Source organism: Corvus hawaiiensis, chromosome 9 (assembly GCF_020740725.1).
Source record: "Corvus hawaiiensis isolate bCorHaw1 chromosome 9, bCorHaw1.pri.cur, whole genome shotgun sequence".
In the NCBI taxonomy this organism is placed as follows: Eukaryota; Metazoa; Chordata; class Aves; order Passeriformes; family Corvidae; genus Corvus; species Corvus hawaiiensis.
In genome coordinates, this window is record NC_063221.1 from 8458094 (window position 1) to 8473680 (window position 15587).

Sequence of the window (15587 nt, forward strand, 5' to 3'; positions counted from 1 at the left end):
TCCCAGTCCTCCCCATCCTTCCCAGTATGCCCAGATGCTTGGCTGCCAGTTACTGCTTCCTTCTCAGATAACTAAGAGACCCAAAATCCATCTGCTACACACACACCAGGCTGCTTCCAGCTCCCTTGGGTGGAGCTAAGTGGTGGGGTTCATGTGGTGCTGAGACAGCACCACTGATTAATTTATAATCTGGTGGCTGTGCCACAGTAGCCAGGAAAACAAATGAAAATAGCAGCACACAGACACTGGGCACATACTTTTTATTCTGGGGATAAAAATTGCTTATACATTTGGCAGCAACTATTTTCATAAAAGACTTTTATAAAAAATGTAAAAAATAAGCAAATATTTTCCATTATTAATATAGGAAAATGCTGCTGTGTGAATGGTTACTCTACAACTTATGAGATAAAATACCACCTTAAGGAGATATTATCTTTACAAGTAGTTAAAAAAATGAAAAAAAAAAAAAAAAAGAAGAAAGGCAGAGGGCCATTGTATTAACAGGCCAGGCACAGAACCGGCTTCATTCCACAGAAAGCACTCATCTTGTAAAAGGTAGCCACATATATAAAAAGGCACTTGGTTATTTGGGGCTAACGAGCAAAAGCTCTTTGTTTCTTCAGCATAGATGTAGCAACACTTCATTATTCGCAGTGAAACGTGTACCTGGACAGACCCCCAGGAGGCTGCAGGCCCCTCCCTGGAGGTCTGAGTCGGCTGCAGCTAAACTTCAGAGGCCACGCTGCAGCGAGCGTGCTGGGGAACGCTGTGTGCGCCGTGAAAAGCAGTAACTTCACACAGAATTAAAAACTTCAGCCCAAAGTGATGGCCCCGGGAACCAGCTCCTCCTGAGGCCCTGCCTTCATGTACCATAGAGTGGAATTGGAAAAAAAAAAAAGAAAGCAACTTTGACTCTTGATGAGAATGGAAAGAAACACCAGAGACAATACTGTACACGGTAGGGTGTTGGATGGCCTGCTCGGAGAGGAGCAGCCCTCAGTCCTTTGGCAGCAGCCGACAGTCCCGAGCTCCTTGGAAGACGTGTCTGCAGCGTTCCCCTGAAGAGGTAGGAGCAAACCATCCCCACGAATGTTCACTTCAGCTGCTGGCTGGTCTGAAGCCCTTCAGAGAAGCGCTACTCTTGTGGACAAAGCAGAAAGAGCGGCTGTTTGTCTAAGGTCAGTGACAGCTGGCTTCCACAACTCCAAAACTATCGGGAGAGCCGCAGGACGAACAGCCCTGCTGTCCCACAGAGCACGTGGGGCACCTCGGCTGGGAAATCTCAACACAGGCTGAAGCTGAGAGCAGAGGGCAGCCCCAAACCTGTGAACCAAACTGCAGGAGGCAATGGTTTCCCGGCTATTTGGTCTGCTGCCACAGCCCAGCTCCTGGCTTCTGGCACACTGCTCCTGCTGCTGGAAGCCCGCTCGTCAGTCAGTGCTGCAGCCTCCACGCACTGGGAGGGGAAGACAAGGCAGCTCCGACCCAGGGCTGGAGCAAAAGGGACACTTTCCAAAGGGCTGGATGTCATTCCTGACGCAGAAGGACACACACAGCAAACATGTAACCACATGTTTGACACTTCTTGATACTACCATAAAGAGGCAGCATATGGTATCTGGAGGACAGGACACACAGCCACCCTTGGATGGAGGGGAGGGGACTACTGTGCAAGAACGCTGGGAGCTTGTGTTACCAGTTTTTGAAACACTCGTGCTCATCCCAAGAGCTTCCCAAAAGGCCTGTATCAGTTGCAGTGCATCTCTTCTGGCATGGGAGCCCACGAAGGCAGTCATGGACACTCCTGGCAGGATGGGGGCACGGGGAGGGTAGTGTGTCAAAATGGTCAGGGGCGTCTCAGGGAAGAGACACACAACACTGGAGAGATGTGCCCATGGGCCACCGTGGCAGGAAGACCAGGTCAGACCAGCGTTTTCAGGAGGGCAAATAACAAAACAAACAACCTAAAAAGACTATATGTATATATAATCTCATAATACCTGGGGAGCAGGCAGTGAGAACACTAAGGGGTGTTAGTGGGTCTCTATAAGACAAAGACTCTTGAAGAGGGAAGGGTGAAGCTGTGTGACAGGAGGTGTCACTTAACCTGCAGGTGGTTTTGGGAGGTCCGGCTCGCTTGCTGAGCAAGAGTGGACGAGGGAAGGAGAGGGTCTAGGAATGTGAGTGCAGCTCTGAGCTGTGTCAAGACAAGGCAACTTGAACTTGAGGAGAACTAGTAGAAGGTGCTTCAGAGAGAGGTTACGTGGGTAACAGAAGGAGTAACAAAATAAGGATACAAAGCTGGTTTTGGCTAAATTTCTGGAGAAATGACCACAAGATGTATTAAGCTGAAGAGCTGTCTCCCCAAAGCAATGGTGGAACATGTTTAAAAGCAGACTGGAGAATCCAGTGCAGACAGCAGTCACATCCAAGGTGCGTGGGAGTTGGTTAGAAGTGACCCAGCTGGTCTTCTCCATCACCAGCTTCTACAGTTCTCTGTTTAGCAAAAAAGCATACAAGTCTACAGCGACCACAGTCCCTCCAACGAAAGAACATCCTGGGCTCATTAAGACTCTTGGATACTAAAATGGTTCTTCATTTCCATCCTGGAAGACCTTCATGAGTTCTGGAGTCCGCTTTAGTCGGGCTGCACCTTGGGCAGCCTTCAGGCGTACACCTGCATGTTGTTCCGCTGCTGCTCTGTCATGTGAGCGGCCGCTGGCCCGCGCTGGTTGTTACTGGGACTGGTTGCCACATCAGACCAGTCAGAGGCAGAGTGTGGGGAAGAGCTTGACCACTGATCTGGAGATTCGGGCGACGGAGTCAGGTACGGGTGCTCCCCTTGTAAGTGCCGGTTGTGGCTAGGAGTCCGTTCTGTGGCCGAGGAGTAGCAGCTGTGCTGGGAGGGAGGCGTGGGGTACTTCCCCATCGAGCTCTGGAACTGGTGGTAGGCCGGGAGGACCGTTTGAGCCACCTGCCCATCCTGCTGAGGGATGGCAGCCATGGAGAACGAGGCGCTGGGCATCTGGGCTAGATCTGGGATCTGGTACATGGAGCTAAGAGGGCCAGCCATGTTCTGAGCGCAGTTTGACTGGGCCTGCTGTGGCAGTGCTTGCTGGTTTATGCTGCCCTTGGGAACCAGCTGGAAAGTCATGATGGGTGGCAAAGACTCCCTGGACACCCCCAGGTGCTTTGCATCTGCTTGAACCAAGCCGCTCTGCTGAGAAACACTGGGGTGAGCATGCATCACCTGGGGCACCATGCCAAACATCTCGTTGTACTGGGACTCGTTCACCTCCATGCGGTTCATCCACTCAGTGGAGACGTTGCCTGGCCGGAGCCTGCCAAGCCCACTGTTGGGAGGGGTGGTTCTGTGCTGAGAGAGCAGCTGGCTGACAGATGGGAGCACCGTGCTGGACCCACGTCCCAAGGGCTGCATCTCGTGGAGGTTGGAGAAGGACATGGTGTGCGCAGCCTGCACCGATGGAGCGGTCAGCAGCGAGCTGGGCGACGAGTGCAGCACCCCTGGTGAGGGCATCACAGGAGAAGAGGTTGGTTCAGATGCAAAAGCATGGGGCGATTCCAGGGAATCCACCGGTGACAGGGTCACTGAGCTCTCCGAAAACTGCCCTTTCCCCTCACTGAGGGACTTCTTCCTTCTCCTCTTTGCATCTTTGGTGAGGCTGGTGGGCATGCCTTTGGCATTCGGTTTCCGCGACTTCTTGCTTAGTGAAGCGTGTTTCAGGTTGAGGAAGGACCTGTTGGGGCCACAGATGACTGGGGAGAGGGCAGAGTTCAGCATGGCCCCGGGGTGCCCGGCGGGGCTGTGGGCCACATTGTACTCATTGAGGAGCTGCACGATGTCGTGGTGCATCCGGTCCTGGGCCACATCCCGGGGCAGCCGGTCCATGTGGTCCGTGATGTCTCGGTTGGCAAAATGGTCCAGCAAGATTTTTGCGGCTTCGAAACTGCCTTCCCGAGCAGCGAGGAAGAGTGGAGTCTCCTCCTGGAAAAACAGAGAGTAAAATAGTTTAGCAGCTTCGGTGTGGGGGGACTGAGGTACAGCTCACAGCCCCTTTTGTTGTGGCAGCCTGGGAAGCACTGTTGAATGCAGTGTCACATTAACAGTCTCCAAGGCCCATCCACCCTGAGAAGTGCCCACTGAAAAAGGCAGATTACAGATAATTTCATACACATCAGTGGAGCACAGGCTGAACTATCTCAGCAGGAAGGGCACTATTGTGCCCTGGACGCTTGGAGGAACCATGAAAGCACTTGGTGCCTTTCTCCCATTGCTCCCTTTAAAGGAAAGGTACAAAAGGCTAAAACAGCCCAGTGAGGAACTGCAGCTTGTTGGTAGAGATACCTTTTCCTGGTCTTAAAATCAAGAATCAAACACAGCTAGAAGGGAAGAAGGGATTTTACCTCTGTATTTATTTCAAGGAACCTTAGGTGCACCACGTCCAGGTGGAATGTGCCAAAATGCACCCCGCAAACCCCCCCCCCCCCTAAAAGATCGGGTATTTCATTATAGGTCTTACTAATTAGCATACCTATCAAAGATTCCCCAATGAGAGGCTTCAATGAGCCCCCCCCTCCCCAAGGAACCCTCCCCTGGATGGTTCTATCTTAGTTTACAAAATGTGTTCTGGAGAGGACCTTGGGGTCTGGGGCACACTGATCCCTAACTACGAAGCTTCTAAAATGTCTCTTAGCTTGACAAATAAGTCTAAGAATGTAGGCTAAAAAACACTAAGAATATAAAAGCTATAAAAAAGTATATAAAGGGGTATAAAAGAAAAGGCAAAAAATCATCATGGCATCATTAGCTTTAAAATCCACAGAGCAATACATAATAATCCAAAGAAGAAACTTTAGTCAGGGGAGAGAAATCAGGGACTAAGACACAACAAGAACTAATAGTGAAGCTACAGAACATGTGCACAATGCAGACAGTCAAACAGAGGGGCTTGTCCCCCATATCCACCCTGCACTGAGATCCCTGGAAACATGACAGGACACAATTGCTGCTGTGCTGCCAGATACCTTTCTCTCTGCTAACTGAAATCCAGCTGTTTGACACCAGCAGCACTTCACCTGCTGCTCTCACACACCACTGACTATGTACTGCATTCCTTCCCTGCCAGGAAAGCAGGACAGCATTGATGCCCAGCACTTGGCCAAACAAGGAAGGGAACTGCTCTCAGGTATCAGAAACCCTGTAAGACATTGAGCACATAGGGAGAACTCACAGTCTGGCTTTGGAAGACCTGCACTGAGCACCCAGTTTAGAAAATCTGAACTTAGTTCAGTACTAACAGCGAAGAGATGCTTTGAGTTAGGAAGCACAGGCTTGCTGAGCACCCCTACACTGTACCTTGTTATCCTGCATGTCTCTGTTGGCTCCATTTTTCAGCAGTACTAGTGTTGCTTCCACGTTGTTGACAGCAGCAGCCCAGTGAAGAGCAGATTTACCTGCAGGGAAAACCCAACAACTTCAGTAACAAACCAAGGAGTTATTTTGCTTCTCCTCCAGGATTGTTTAACCAAGCCACTGTGCAGCAGCCAGTTGTTCATTACTGTTGGGGGACTTTGCAGGAGAGCCCAGTGTGTGATTTAGCTACAGAATTCATTAACAGCCCCCACTCTGGGAGAGCAGAACCCACCCCTCCCTGCTCACACCAGGCCAAATATTTGCCCAGCCTGGTACATGGTGTCCACATTACCATGGTCGTCTACGGCATTCACATCAGCCTGGCAATTAATGAGCTCAGCCACCATCCCTTCCACAGCCAGACGTGCAGCCAGAATTAATGGGGTCGTCCCATCATTCATCCGAGCATCCAAGTCTGTCACTCTGTTACGGATCAGGATCTGGACAACAGGGGAAGACAGATTTTTTTTCAATACAACTACAGACCAAAACTGAGGATTTGGCAGAATCTCAAGAGAAATTTTGCAATGACAAAGCAGCCTGAGCACTGAAATGCAAGGACCCAGAAAACAGGTGACAGGGGCAAACAGACCAAATAAATACATGCTAGATGATTTATGCATGCTGAGTTCTTCAAGCTATGAATACCCGAGGAAACTGGATGTAAAATAGCTCTGCCTGGCCACTGCACTGTGGAAGGCACGAGAGCGGGGTTGTGAGTGAACAGAGCATAGCTTGGACAGGCTCCTATAAATACAGAGCCCAGAGCTGTCCAATGGCCATACCTGGAAGACCCCCTGGGCGTCAGCAGCCACGGCTGCGTGCAGGGGCGTCCGTCCCATGTTGTCCCGAGCATTGGCATCCGCCCCGGCATCCAGGAGCCTCTTGGCAGCGTCAGCTCTGGAGTAACGGGCTGCCAGGTGCAGAGCCATCTCCCCAGTGCGGTCTGTCTGTGCCTGCAGGTTGGCTCCCTGGTAGATCAAATCTGTGATGATGTTTGCTGAGGAGTCTTCCCCGTCCTCATCATCCTCGCTGATGTCGGAGCCGCCCGCACGCAGAGATGCCAACATCAGCGGAGTACATCCATCTGCAGTGGGGAAGATGGTGATACAGTAACCTGGCAGTGAAGCAAAGGCATGGAAACCTTCCCACAATCCCTCCCCGTTGAGCACCTACAGCTACAGACAATCCCTCCAGTTGCTTTAACCCAGACCTGTTCTCTTTTCTTAAAGCCCAACAGAGTTAGCGAGTTGTTTTCCATCCTAGTAGGACATTAGTACCTACTGCAACCCCAAAAAAACTTAAGATATTCCTCTAAAGACTAAGATCATTGTAGGACAAAAAAACCTTTGCTGCTGAAGTGGAAAACTTCCACAAAAAGTAAAGGCTAGATGAATTCCAAAATAGAAGCAAGGTCTATAAAAATCAAAGTTGTCTGACAACTAAGTGTAACTGTTCATATAGATGTTCTAATCACATCCCTGGGGAAAAGAAACAGTTGAAGGAAAAATTGCTGAGCAACTAGCCACTGATTATTGGTGACATTGGTGACATTCACTTTGGATATTAACCTGAAGTGAAATGCAGACAAAAGCCTTCCTATCTACAGCAAGATTATCATGAGAAGGACCCTGAAGTTGTGACAGTCAAGCACTCAAAGTTGACAAATGTCCCAGGATGAATACTCTCACACAGTCTGAGTACTGTAGGAGATACTGGTCTTCTCTTCAAGCCTCTAGTGATGGGCTCACACTGATGGGATGTCCACAAAGGCTAGTCACACTTGTCCAACCAGGTTCCCTGCATTGTCAGTGGACAGAGAAAGGCTCCTCCAAACCTCTAATTTAACTTATCTCCCTTGGATGAATCTCCCTCTCTGCTGATCAGAGAGAACAGTGCAGGAAGACCACCTCACGCTGCTGATTTTTCACCCTTGTTAATACCCTCCTTGATGCAGGATAATTAAGATTTAAAACATCTCCATGTATTTTCAGCAATCCATAAAAATGCCAAGTGCTTCAGTTTCAGCAGCCTCTGAATGTTACGTGATGTTCGCTAAAACCCAAAGACTGCAGCTGTAGACACTGATGCTTCCTTACTGATTTTACTGCTTTACTGCACACCCTTCAGAGGCACCTGGAACGTAAGAGAGACTGAGATGGCAGCAGAAGTGAACCACACTCTGTGCTAATCACTCCACTGGAGCTTACTAGCAGACTTACAAGACAATCTTTTCAGCAAGTATCTGATTTATCCCATGGGCAAGCAGGGGACAAACAACAGCTTCTCTGCCTGCACAGCTCCCAGTCACAGTGCACCACACATAATGAGGTTCTGTGCACATAAACAAGGTGGTATCTCCTATTGAAAGTAACACACAGAGCTCTAATGCCCTGCTCCCATTTCCCAGCTTCTGATCACTGAGCCTTCCTGGCTCTCTGCTTTAGGACAGTTCCAAAACTTTCTAGAAATCTACGGCTCCAGCCGGGGCACAGCGAGGAGCAGGCTCTGCCCGGGCTCCAGCAGCATGCACGCTCCTCCTAGTGGCTCACCACCACAGGACACACAGCCTTCCACCCGGCTCCTTTCCCAGGATTTGTTGGACGGCAGTGAAGTGTTGACGTTGGGCCCGGGTTCAGTTCCAAGATCCAGTCCTGTCTATAGACCCTCTCTCCTGCTCTCCCCAAAGCTATACCTCCTTTTGTGCTTCTCCCTCCCACTGCTGGCTCTGCTCCCTTGTCCCAAATGAACACTCCTCAGTATTCCAGTCAGGCTGTGGTCTCCTCCGTACTGCCACAAGACAAAGAGCAGAGAGACAGAGCACAGAAAGGAGCTTTCCTTTCCTCCAGCACCACAGCTCTGGGAAAAACCATTTGCAGGATAGGTCTTGCTCAATCACTGCAGTTGTCCTGGACAATCATGCCTAGCTGCTCCACAGGGACACAGCTATAGCACAGCATTAAATCCTTGGAATAATTAGCTGCCACCCTCTCCACAAAGTTTCTCAGGTACGTGCAGCTCTTTTAAGAGCCTTGCAAGTTAGCCACACACGGCTGGTTTTATGAGGCTAGCAAAAGCACATCCAGCTATACAGTCACAATTAAGTGCTTGATGGACTACTAGAGAAAAAAAAGCTGTGGACACAATGTCTTTTTTCCTCCTTCCAGCTTGTTCTCTCAAAGAGCTGGAAAAGAACCCAAAAACATCCAGCTGGAGGCAGACACCCAGCATGGAAAATTCCAGTCTAAACCACTGAAGTTTTAGTAATTGAAAAAAAAAGGGGGGCATATAATAGGGACAGTTCATCAATTTTAATTATAGGTGGTGTTACCAGTTATGCCTATAATTGCATTTCCCTGGTTACACACTCACAATAACTCTGGAGAAAAGAATGTCCTCAGTGCTCTGGGGGACACAGTAAAAGAATAGCATGGGGAGACAAAGGTGGTGGCAGCATTTTATGAAAACTCTTCTGTTTGCTGTCTTTCAGTAGGACAGCCCCTGAGTACATGTAAAATACAGAGTGAGATAGCAAAGTCAGGAGTTCACCAGACAGGTACACCTGAAGGTCAGGCACAATGTACTGAAAGCTGGGATGTAAGGAACCCACAGGCAAAATCTCTAGGCGATGCTTCTGAAGGACACTGGAGCTCCTGGATCCCTCTAAATTTGAGAGGCTGCAGAAGGTGCTGGGTTAAGAGAGGGAACAAACCCTTGGTATACTGAGGTGTTTCTCCTCTCTCTAGAAGAGATCTCTACTGTTCAATCTGCACCTGCAGCCAGGATCTAACTCATCCAGTTTCAGATGGCTCCAGCCCAGACACCCGCACTCAAGTCAGTCAGCCTGAACACCCTTTGTAATTAATTAGGGGCTGCAAAGCATTACTGGGGTGTGAACTCTCCAGTTCTCAGACTTCTTGGGACACAGGGGAACTACCTCTCAGAAGGGCCCATTTTTTCTATCTGCCTGCAAAAGTGAGGGTGGCCAGGGCAGAGAAACAGCCACATTAACTGTGAGGAATCCTACCCCTTCTTACTAACCTGTTATTCCAACATCTCTCAGACTTTTAAAATTATTTCTGGTCCTGACAGCTGCTTGCTTCTGATGCCACAGAGAGAAATAACTTAGAGCAGCTTGCTGCAAGCTTCACAATTGTATCTGGATGGCAGGAAAACTACTCACAGGTCAGTATTATTTCATTGCTATTGTTGGACAAAGCTTTGGGTGAACATGAAAATAAGCAGTCTGGAGTCTTAAAAACATTACTGCCTGTACTTGGAAAGCTTTTACCCTGCCACACAACTAGAAGATTCAATAGGGGAAATAAAGAAAAGCTTAAATTTGGCAGAAACGGATGGTTTATGTTCTCACACTCGTTACACAGAAATCCCTCCTTCTCTTTGCATTTAGGAGAGCTAACGGGTCAATGAGCAGAAAAGACAATAGAAAGGAACTGAGAGAATGGATCCAGTCATCCTTATACTGCATGGAAATATTCCCACAAAACTCAATAAAAAAAGGAACCACAGCAATATCATCAGCATCACCTCTCTGCATATGAACAAGAGCCATGTTTGCAGCTCTTCCAACCAGAATAAAGTTCTTGGTCAACTGCCTCCTCTCAGAACCCAGAGACCAGTTATTACCAGATGACCCACCCAGTCCCTTACCAGCTTATACAGCTTTAGTACTACACTCATAAAAAGCAGGAGACGGTTCCCAGGGCATCTAGTCATTTGGGACTGAGGGAGAGCAAGCCTGTCTGCATGTTAAAGAAACCTTCAAAGTCCACAGTTCAGTTTTGAATTCAATGAGTTCATCATCATAAGCTGAAGATATAAATCAAGGAATAAAAAAATTCACGAACAACAGAAACAACAGAGCTGCATTGCTGCTCTGTTCCATGACAGACACCTCACATGCTGCTAATGAGGGCAGACTGTGTGCCAAAAAGTCATCTTATTCAGGAAAAGGCGATCAGTTGCTTCCACAACTGACAACAGACACCTCATAAAATGTGCTAAGTTAGAGAAGTCTGGCATAGATCTCTGCAGTGATCCTGCTGGAGAAACTGGGGGTTATTTCCAGCAGGATTATGCATTCAGAATTTCTGACAATATTGCTTAGGTACACACTGTTATAAATGAGATTTTACAGGTGTTTGCTAAGCGAACTCTTTCTCTCCTGGCTACATGATATTCCATGTGCTACAGACCATGGTTTAACCTTTCCAGCTTTCTTTTCTGGAGTGCACCCTGTGCTTTCCTTGAGCACCATAACATTTCTGCTGGTGCTCCTGCACACTCCATTTAATTTTGAACATTAGCAGCCCCAGCCATTGGAGACAGGGGGGGTTGGTGGGTGACTGGCAGGACACACAGACACTCTTGAGTACTGACCTGGCCCTCTGACATTGACATCCAGAACATCCACTTCTTGATCTGCCTGAGGGGGTGTGAGGGCGAGTGAGGTGCTCCCGCAGACGTCTGCTGCCTCCAGGTGTTGCTGTGTCCACTGGCGCTGGTCTATCTGATCATCACCTTCTGGCAGCAAGGCCTGGTCCTCAGCCTGGGCACAGGAAACAAGCAGTTGCTTCAAAATACCCATCAAGTGGCCAAAGATACTGAAAGTCCTCAGGGTGTTCTTAGTTTTGGCAGTTTCTTGGAGTTTGGGTGGGGATGTTTGTTGTGTTTTGGTATTTTGTTTGCTTTCTTGTTATTTTAGGGGGTTTTGTTTTCTTTTAAGCTAATGGTGCTATCCATTTGCTTCTGCTTGGCATTCTCAGCTTTCATACCTCCACCGTACATTATCAGGCCTGAACTGCAAGACATTACATCAACCTTCTTGTCCCTTTTGCTGCAGTAGGGAGGGGACAGTGGAACAGAAGGTACTTTCTCTACTTTCTCCACCAGCCTGTGGTGGCAGTGTTAACCTGAGGATTTGCTCCTCAGATACCATTAATAGTACATTACAAATCCCTAGGCCAAGGGAGGTTTTGAGCAAGGGAAGTTAAAGCAGATGTTTGTCCCACTAGCAGTTTCAGATAGTATTTAAGTCTTGGAGCTCCTTACCTTAGCTCTCTTTGGCTGAGGCCCATCACCTGCCCAGTGCTCAGTTGTTCCAGGATCAGCCAGGTTACCCTCTGGTATCTGGACTGACAGATTTCTGACAAACAAGGAGGATATATCACATTGCAGGCTGAGCAGGAGCTACTTCTGCTACTTACCCTGCAGAGACTAACAGCAGGCTGCTTGTAAGTTTGGTAGGTTACAAACAGAGGAATCAAGGAATTACAAATTTCAGGCAGCCAACAGTGGCATTAAATGCACTTAGAACTGCAAAGTTGTTTAATTCAGTGGCAAGCCAAAATTGCATAAAACTTTTGAAACTTGCCATTATTTCTGAGTCACTTCTTTAATGCATTGAGCTAGAGATATTAGAAGTTTGTTGTCATCTATCAACCTAAAAAGGCTGCACCTATTCCAGGAAAAAATTAGGCAAACAGTACCTGGCTGCTGATCTATACTGCTCAGTGTCAGAAAACCAAACAAAACCAGGAGATCAGATTCCTTGCTGGCATTTTATACATTACAGTTAATTAAAATTCTTCTGTCCAAAACAGGTGTTTTTAAATTTAGAGGAATAGCCTGAGAAGTTCTATCTTAAAAGGAAGCTTTCTCTATTGGAGTTAAATGCCTTTGATGAAACATATATCAGCCACATTCTCAAAATCCTCTAAGCCACTAATAAACAGAACGTCAGTGGCCTAAGTGCAAACTTACTTGAGTCCAACAGCGTCTTCCCCAACGGGCTCTCTGCGTTTATGGTTACTGGGATCCCTGCGCAGGATAAACCCCTCTGGGAGCCACAGAGAACCATGTTTGCGCTTACGCTTCGCCATCATCACACCCAAGAGAAGGATTAGCAGGATGATCAAAGCTGCCACAGCAAGCAGGTAAAGCAGCTGGGTCTTTGGTGGTAACAAGGGCTCACCTAAAAGTTCCAGTTAAAATACAGTGTGATTAACAAAGTGGAGACAACAATCTCCAATCTACAGACTCTCTTTTCACACAGTCCTTCCCACAGGGAACATATTGTCTCTATAGAGAGTTTAGGCTTCACTGAGACTGTTTTAAGCACATATCTCTTCTTTTTGGCCTCCTCTGGTCTGGTTTCTCAAAGTATTTTTTCGAGTATATGGCTGCTGAATCAAAGACCTTGCTCCTTCCTCCAGCCACCCTCAGCATAGAGGGAGCTGATCTACATGAAGATACAAGTGTGACCCAACTAGGAAAAGCAATAATGCCAATCTAGTACAAGTCTGCAGCTGAGCCTCAGACTGAAGGAGAGGGAGCAGAAATCAAAGAGATTACATATGGTCAGAGAAGAAAACATCTGGTAGACTGGACTGAGGAATGCCTCCCAGCTTTTCTCTCTAAATGGCACCTTTTCCATTGAATTCATGGCTTGAAGCACATAAATGGTTTTAGTGCAGAGATCACCACTGCAATGCTGTAGTACAAGAGATTACTGATTCTACAAGTATTAAAATGACTGGGCTCTTAATTAAATGTCCTATCTTACTAACCAGATGTCCCCTCTGTGCACTTTGCACAAACATACCCCTATAATTGGGGACAACCAAGTTAGCTCCCAGAAACCATACTGAACACCGAGACACAAGACGATGATGATCAATAATCTGAGTATTTTGCAAGCCCAAGTTTGATGACTGCCTCCCTCCAGAAGCAATTTTTCCTCTGCAATTACTCACTTTGGACAGACACGAAAGGATAGGGCAACATGCCCTTGATGGCCTGAGCAGCTAAGAGAGCTGCAGCAGCTTCTGTGTTGTGAAAGCATTGCTCTGAATCCTCTGCACACTGGCGGTTGTCAATCTCCAGGAACACCTTGGTGCTGCAGAGACACAGTAAGAGGGCACAGAAGTCAGTGACAGAAACTTAGGCCGAAGCACTAGGTTAAACTGCAGCAGCCTTTTACATTAATCCTTCTACCCCAACACTGAACCAGGCAGTTGCAATAGTGTTACATTTTCCCATTTAAAAAACAATCTACAGCCCTAGAAAGTCTAGAATGCCCCACATAACTACAAGCAAGAGTTACCAGCACAATAAGGCCAGCGGGAGGCAAAGTGATCCACTCACCCAATAACCTCTTGCTCCAGTTCTCTGTGCTTGCGAACGACCACGAGCGATCGACGGCTCCGTGCTGCTGATTTCTCCCCATAGTATGGAAATACCATGGGGTTCCCCTGGGAGTCCAGCTTAATCCTCAGGTTGGTGTGCAGCAGCGTTCCCAGAGTGCGCAGGAAGCTGCGGACATCCCCCAGCAGCTCGTCAGGGGGCATCAGGACCACGATGATCAGGGTGCCTTCTGCCAGCTTCTCGGCCTTGTCCCCAGCACAGTCCAGGCCGTCCCAGCCGCACTCCTCGCTGTTGCAGCCCTGGTCACAGCGCCCGTCTGCGTAGTGATCTGCACAGTACTTGTCATACCTGCAGTAGTGAGAGGGTTACAGGCAGCACGCAGGACTGACACACTCTGCACAGCATACCTGCAGTCTAGGGGCCCAGGTTTTACACTCTTTGTCGTCATTTGAGGTAAAATAACACTCATAATCAGCATATAAGGAGAATAAATACAACTCCAGGATAAGCTCGCAGCCTGAGAGGGTAAAAATAGGAAGCACAGAACACCTCAAGAACCCATGATTTAATTCTGGAAAAAGTGTAAGAGAACTGCTTATTCTGTTTAGTGAGATATCTAACACCTCCTGCCTCACCAAGGGAGAATCATCACTTCAAAGCTGTAGCATTTGTCACAAATAGCTGAAGAGAAATAAGTGCCACTACAAACAAGCTAGAAAACACATTCAGAGGTAGCAAATACAGCTGGGATTAAAATACAGGTATTGCTGGTATGGAGCAATACCTGTAAAAATTCAGGATAGCAGGTAGTACTATTAAGATCTAGTACAAGGCGAAATGCCTCCTATTTACATTTCCAGGGAAAGCAGGGCACATCCATCAAGCAGGTTAACACATTACCATTGTTCAGGTTATCAACTTAGTGCACGGCACACAAATTCCAAAAAGAGACGAGACGTACACAAAGCAGCAGAAACTCCTTGATGCCAAACTTTCAGCAAGGACAGCAAGAGAAACAATGGAAGAGAAGGGAGCAGCAGGCAGGAGCTGTGTTAGTCACACAGAGAAAATGTTCTCAGCATCGAGCCTTACTTGCATGTCCTGCTATTTTGCTGACACTCAAAGTTGTCAAACAGGCACTCGGGCGTGTTGCAGAACTCGTCACACTGTCCATTGAAAAGCATCCAGCAGCGCAGCAAGGAGGAGCAGTTGGCCCAAGGATCCTCCATTGTCAGGGAGCAGTCGCCTCCATCCCACTGGCATGCATGAGTGTTACAGTCTTCATCACAATAGCCATCCCTGGCTTTTTCTGCACACTGGGAATCCAGACATCCTCGCGGCTCTGGGCTGAAAGTTACGGGCTGTTCACAGTGGCTGCCCTGGGTGTGGACAGGGCACTGACAGTAATAGTAAGGAGGCTGAGAATGAGGGTGGCAGCTGCCCCCATTCTGGCAGGGGGCACTGGCACAACCCGGGTTAGTCTGGCATTCCTCTCCCACAGACAGCTTGGGGCAATAGCACCGGGGACCAGAAGATGTTTGGATGCACTGCTCCCCCTTCTTGCATTTCACTTGTCCGCAAGTACTGTGGCTGCTGAACTCACATTTTGCTCCAGAATAACCCTACGGGGTGGAAAAAAAACGCAAAAGAATCAGTCTTACAAACTTATTCTTCAGTACTCTGAGGACTGGAGGCAAGGTGTCATGGGCAAATCCTTTCTCCTCTGTAACTCCTCTAGCCTCATTGCAGAAGCCATGACTTTCTGGACCTAACCTCATAGATGGAGTAGGAAATCACAAGGCTCTGTTACATTTTGAAAACAGCCTAGAAGAGCCACCAACAAGGGGAATCTTGCAGTAAGCACAGAAAACTGCAAAAAACCAGTTGTAATTTAATGCTAGGTTTAAGACAAAAAAATCAGCTATGATACTTTGAGGCCATACTTGTTTGGGGTAACAACAGGCAGCATCACTCTCCTAGGGCA

General features: G+C 48.0%; 1 protein-coding gene across 2 annotated transcripts in view; it reads right to left on the reverse strand.

Moving 5' to 3' along the window:
* Nucleotides 1-243: 243 nt before the first annotated feature.
* Nucleotides 244-15587, reverse strand: part of NOTCH2 (notch receptor 2) — an 83233-nt gene continuing 67889 nt past the window's right edge. For both annotated transcript variants that reach the window (XM_048312450.1, XM_048312452.1), the window contains exons 24-33: nucleotides 14696-15225; nucleotides 13604-13951; nucleotides 13213-13355; nucleotides 12221-12431; nucleotides 11510-11603; nucleotides 10838-11006; nucleotides 6223-6524; nucleotides 5730-5877; nucleotides 5381-5478; nucleotides 244-4009 (exon numbers count right to left, since the gene is read on the reverse strand). In XM_048312450.1, coding sequence (XP_048168407.1) covers nucleotides 2669-4009; nucleotides 5381-5478; nucleotides 5730-5877; nucleotides 6223-6524; nucleotides 10838-11006; nucleotides 11510-11603; nucleotides 12221-12431; nucleotides 13213-13355; nucleotides 13604-13951; nucleotides 14696-15225 — 3384 coding nt within the window. In that variant the 3' untranslated portion in view covers nucleotides 244-2668. The remainder of the gene's footprint in view (nucleotides 4010-5380; nucleotides 5479-5729; nucleotides 5878-6222; nucleotides 6525-10837; nucleotides 11007-11509; nucleotides 11604-12220; nucleotides 12432-13212; nucleotides 13356-13603; nucleotides 13952-14695; nucleotides 15226-15587) is intronic.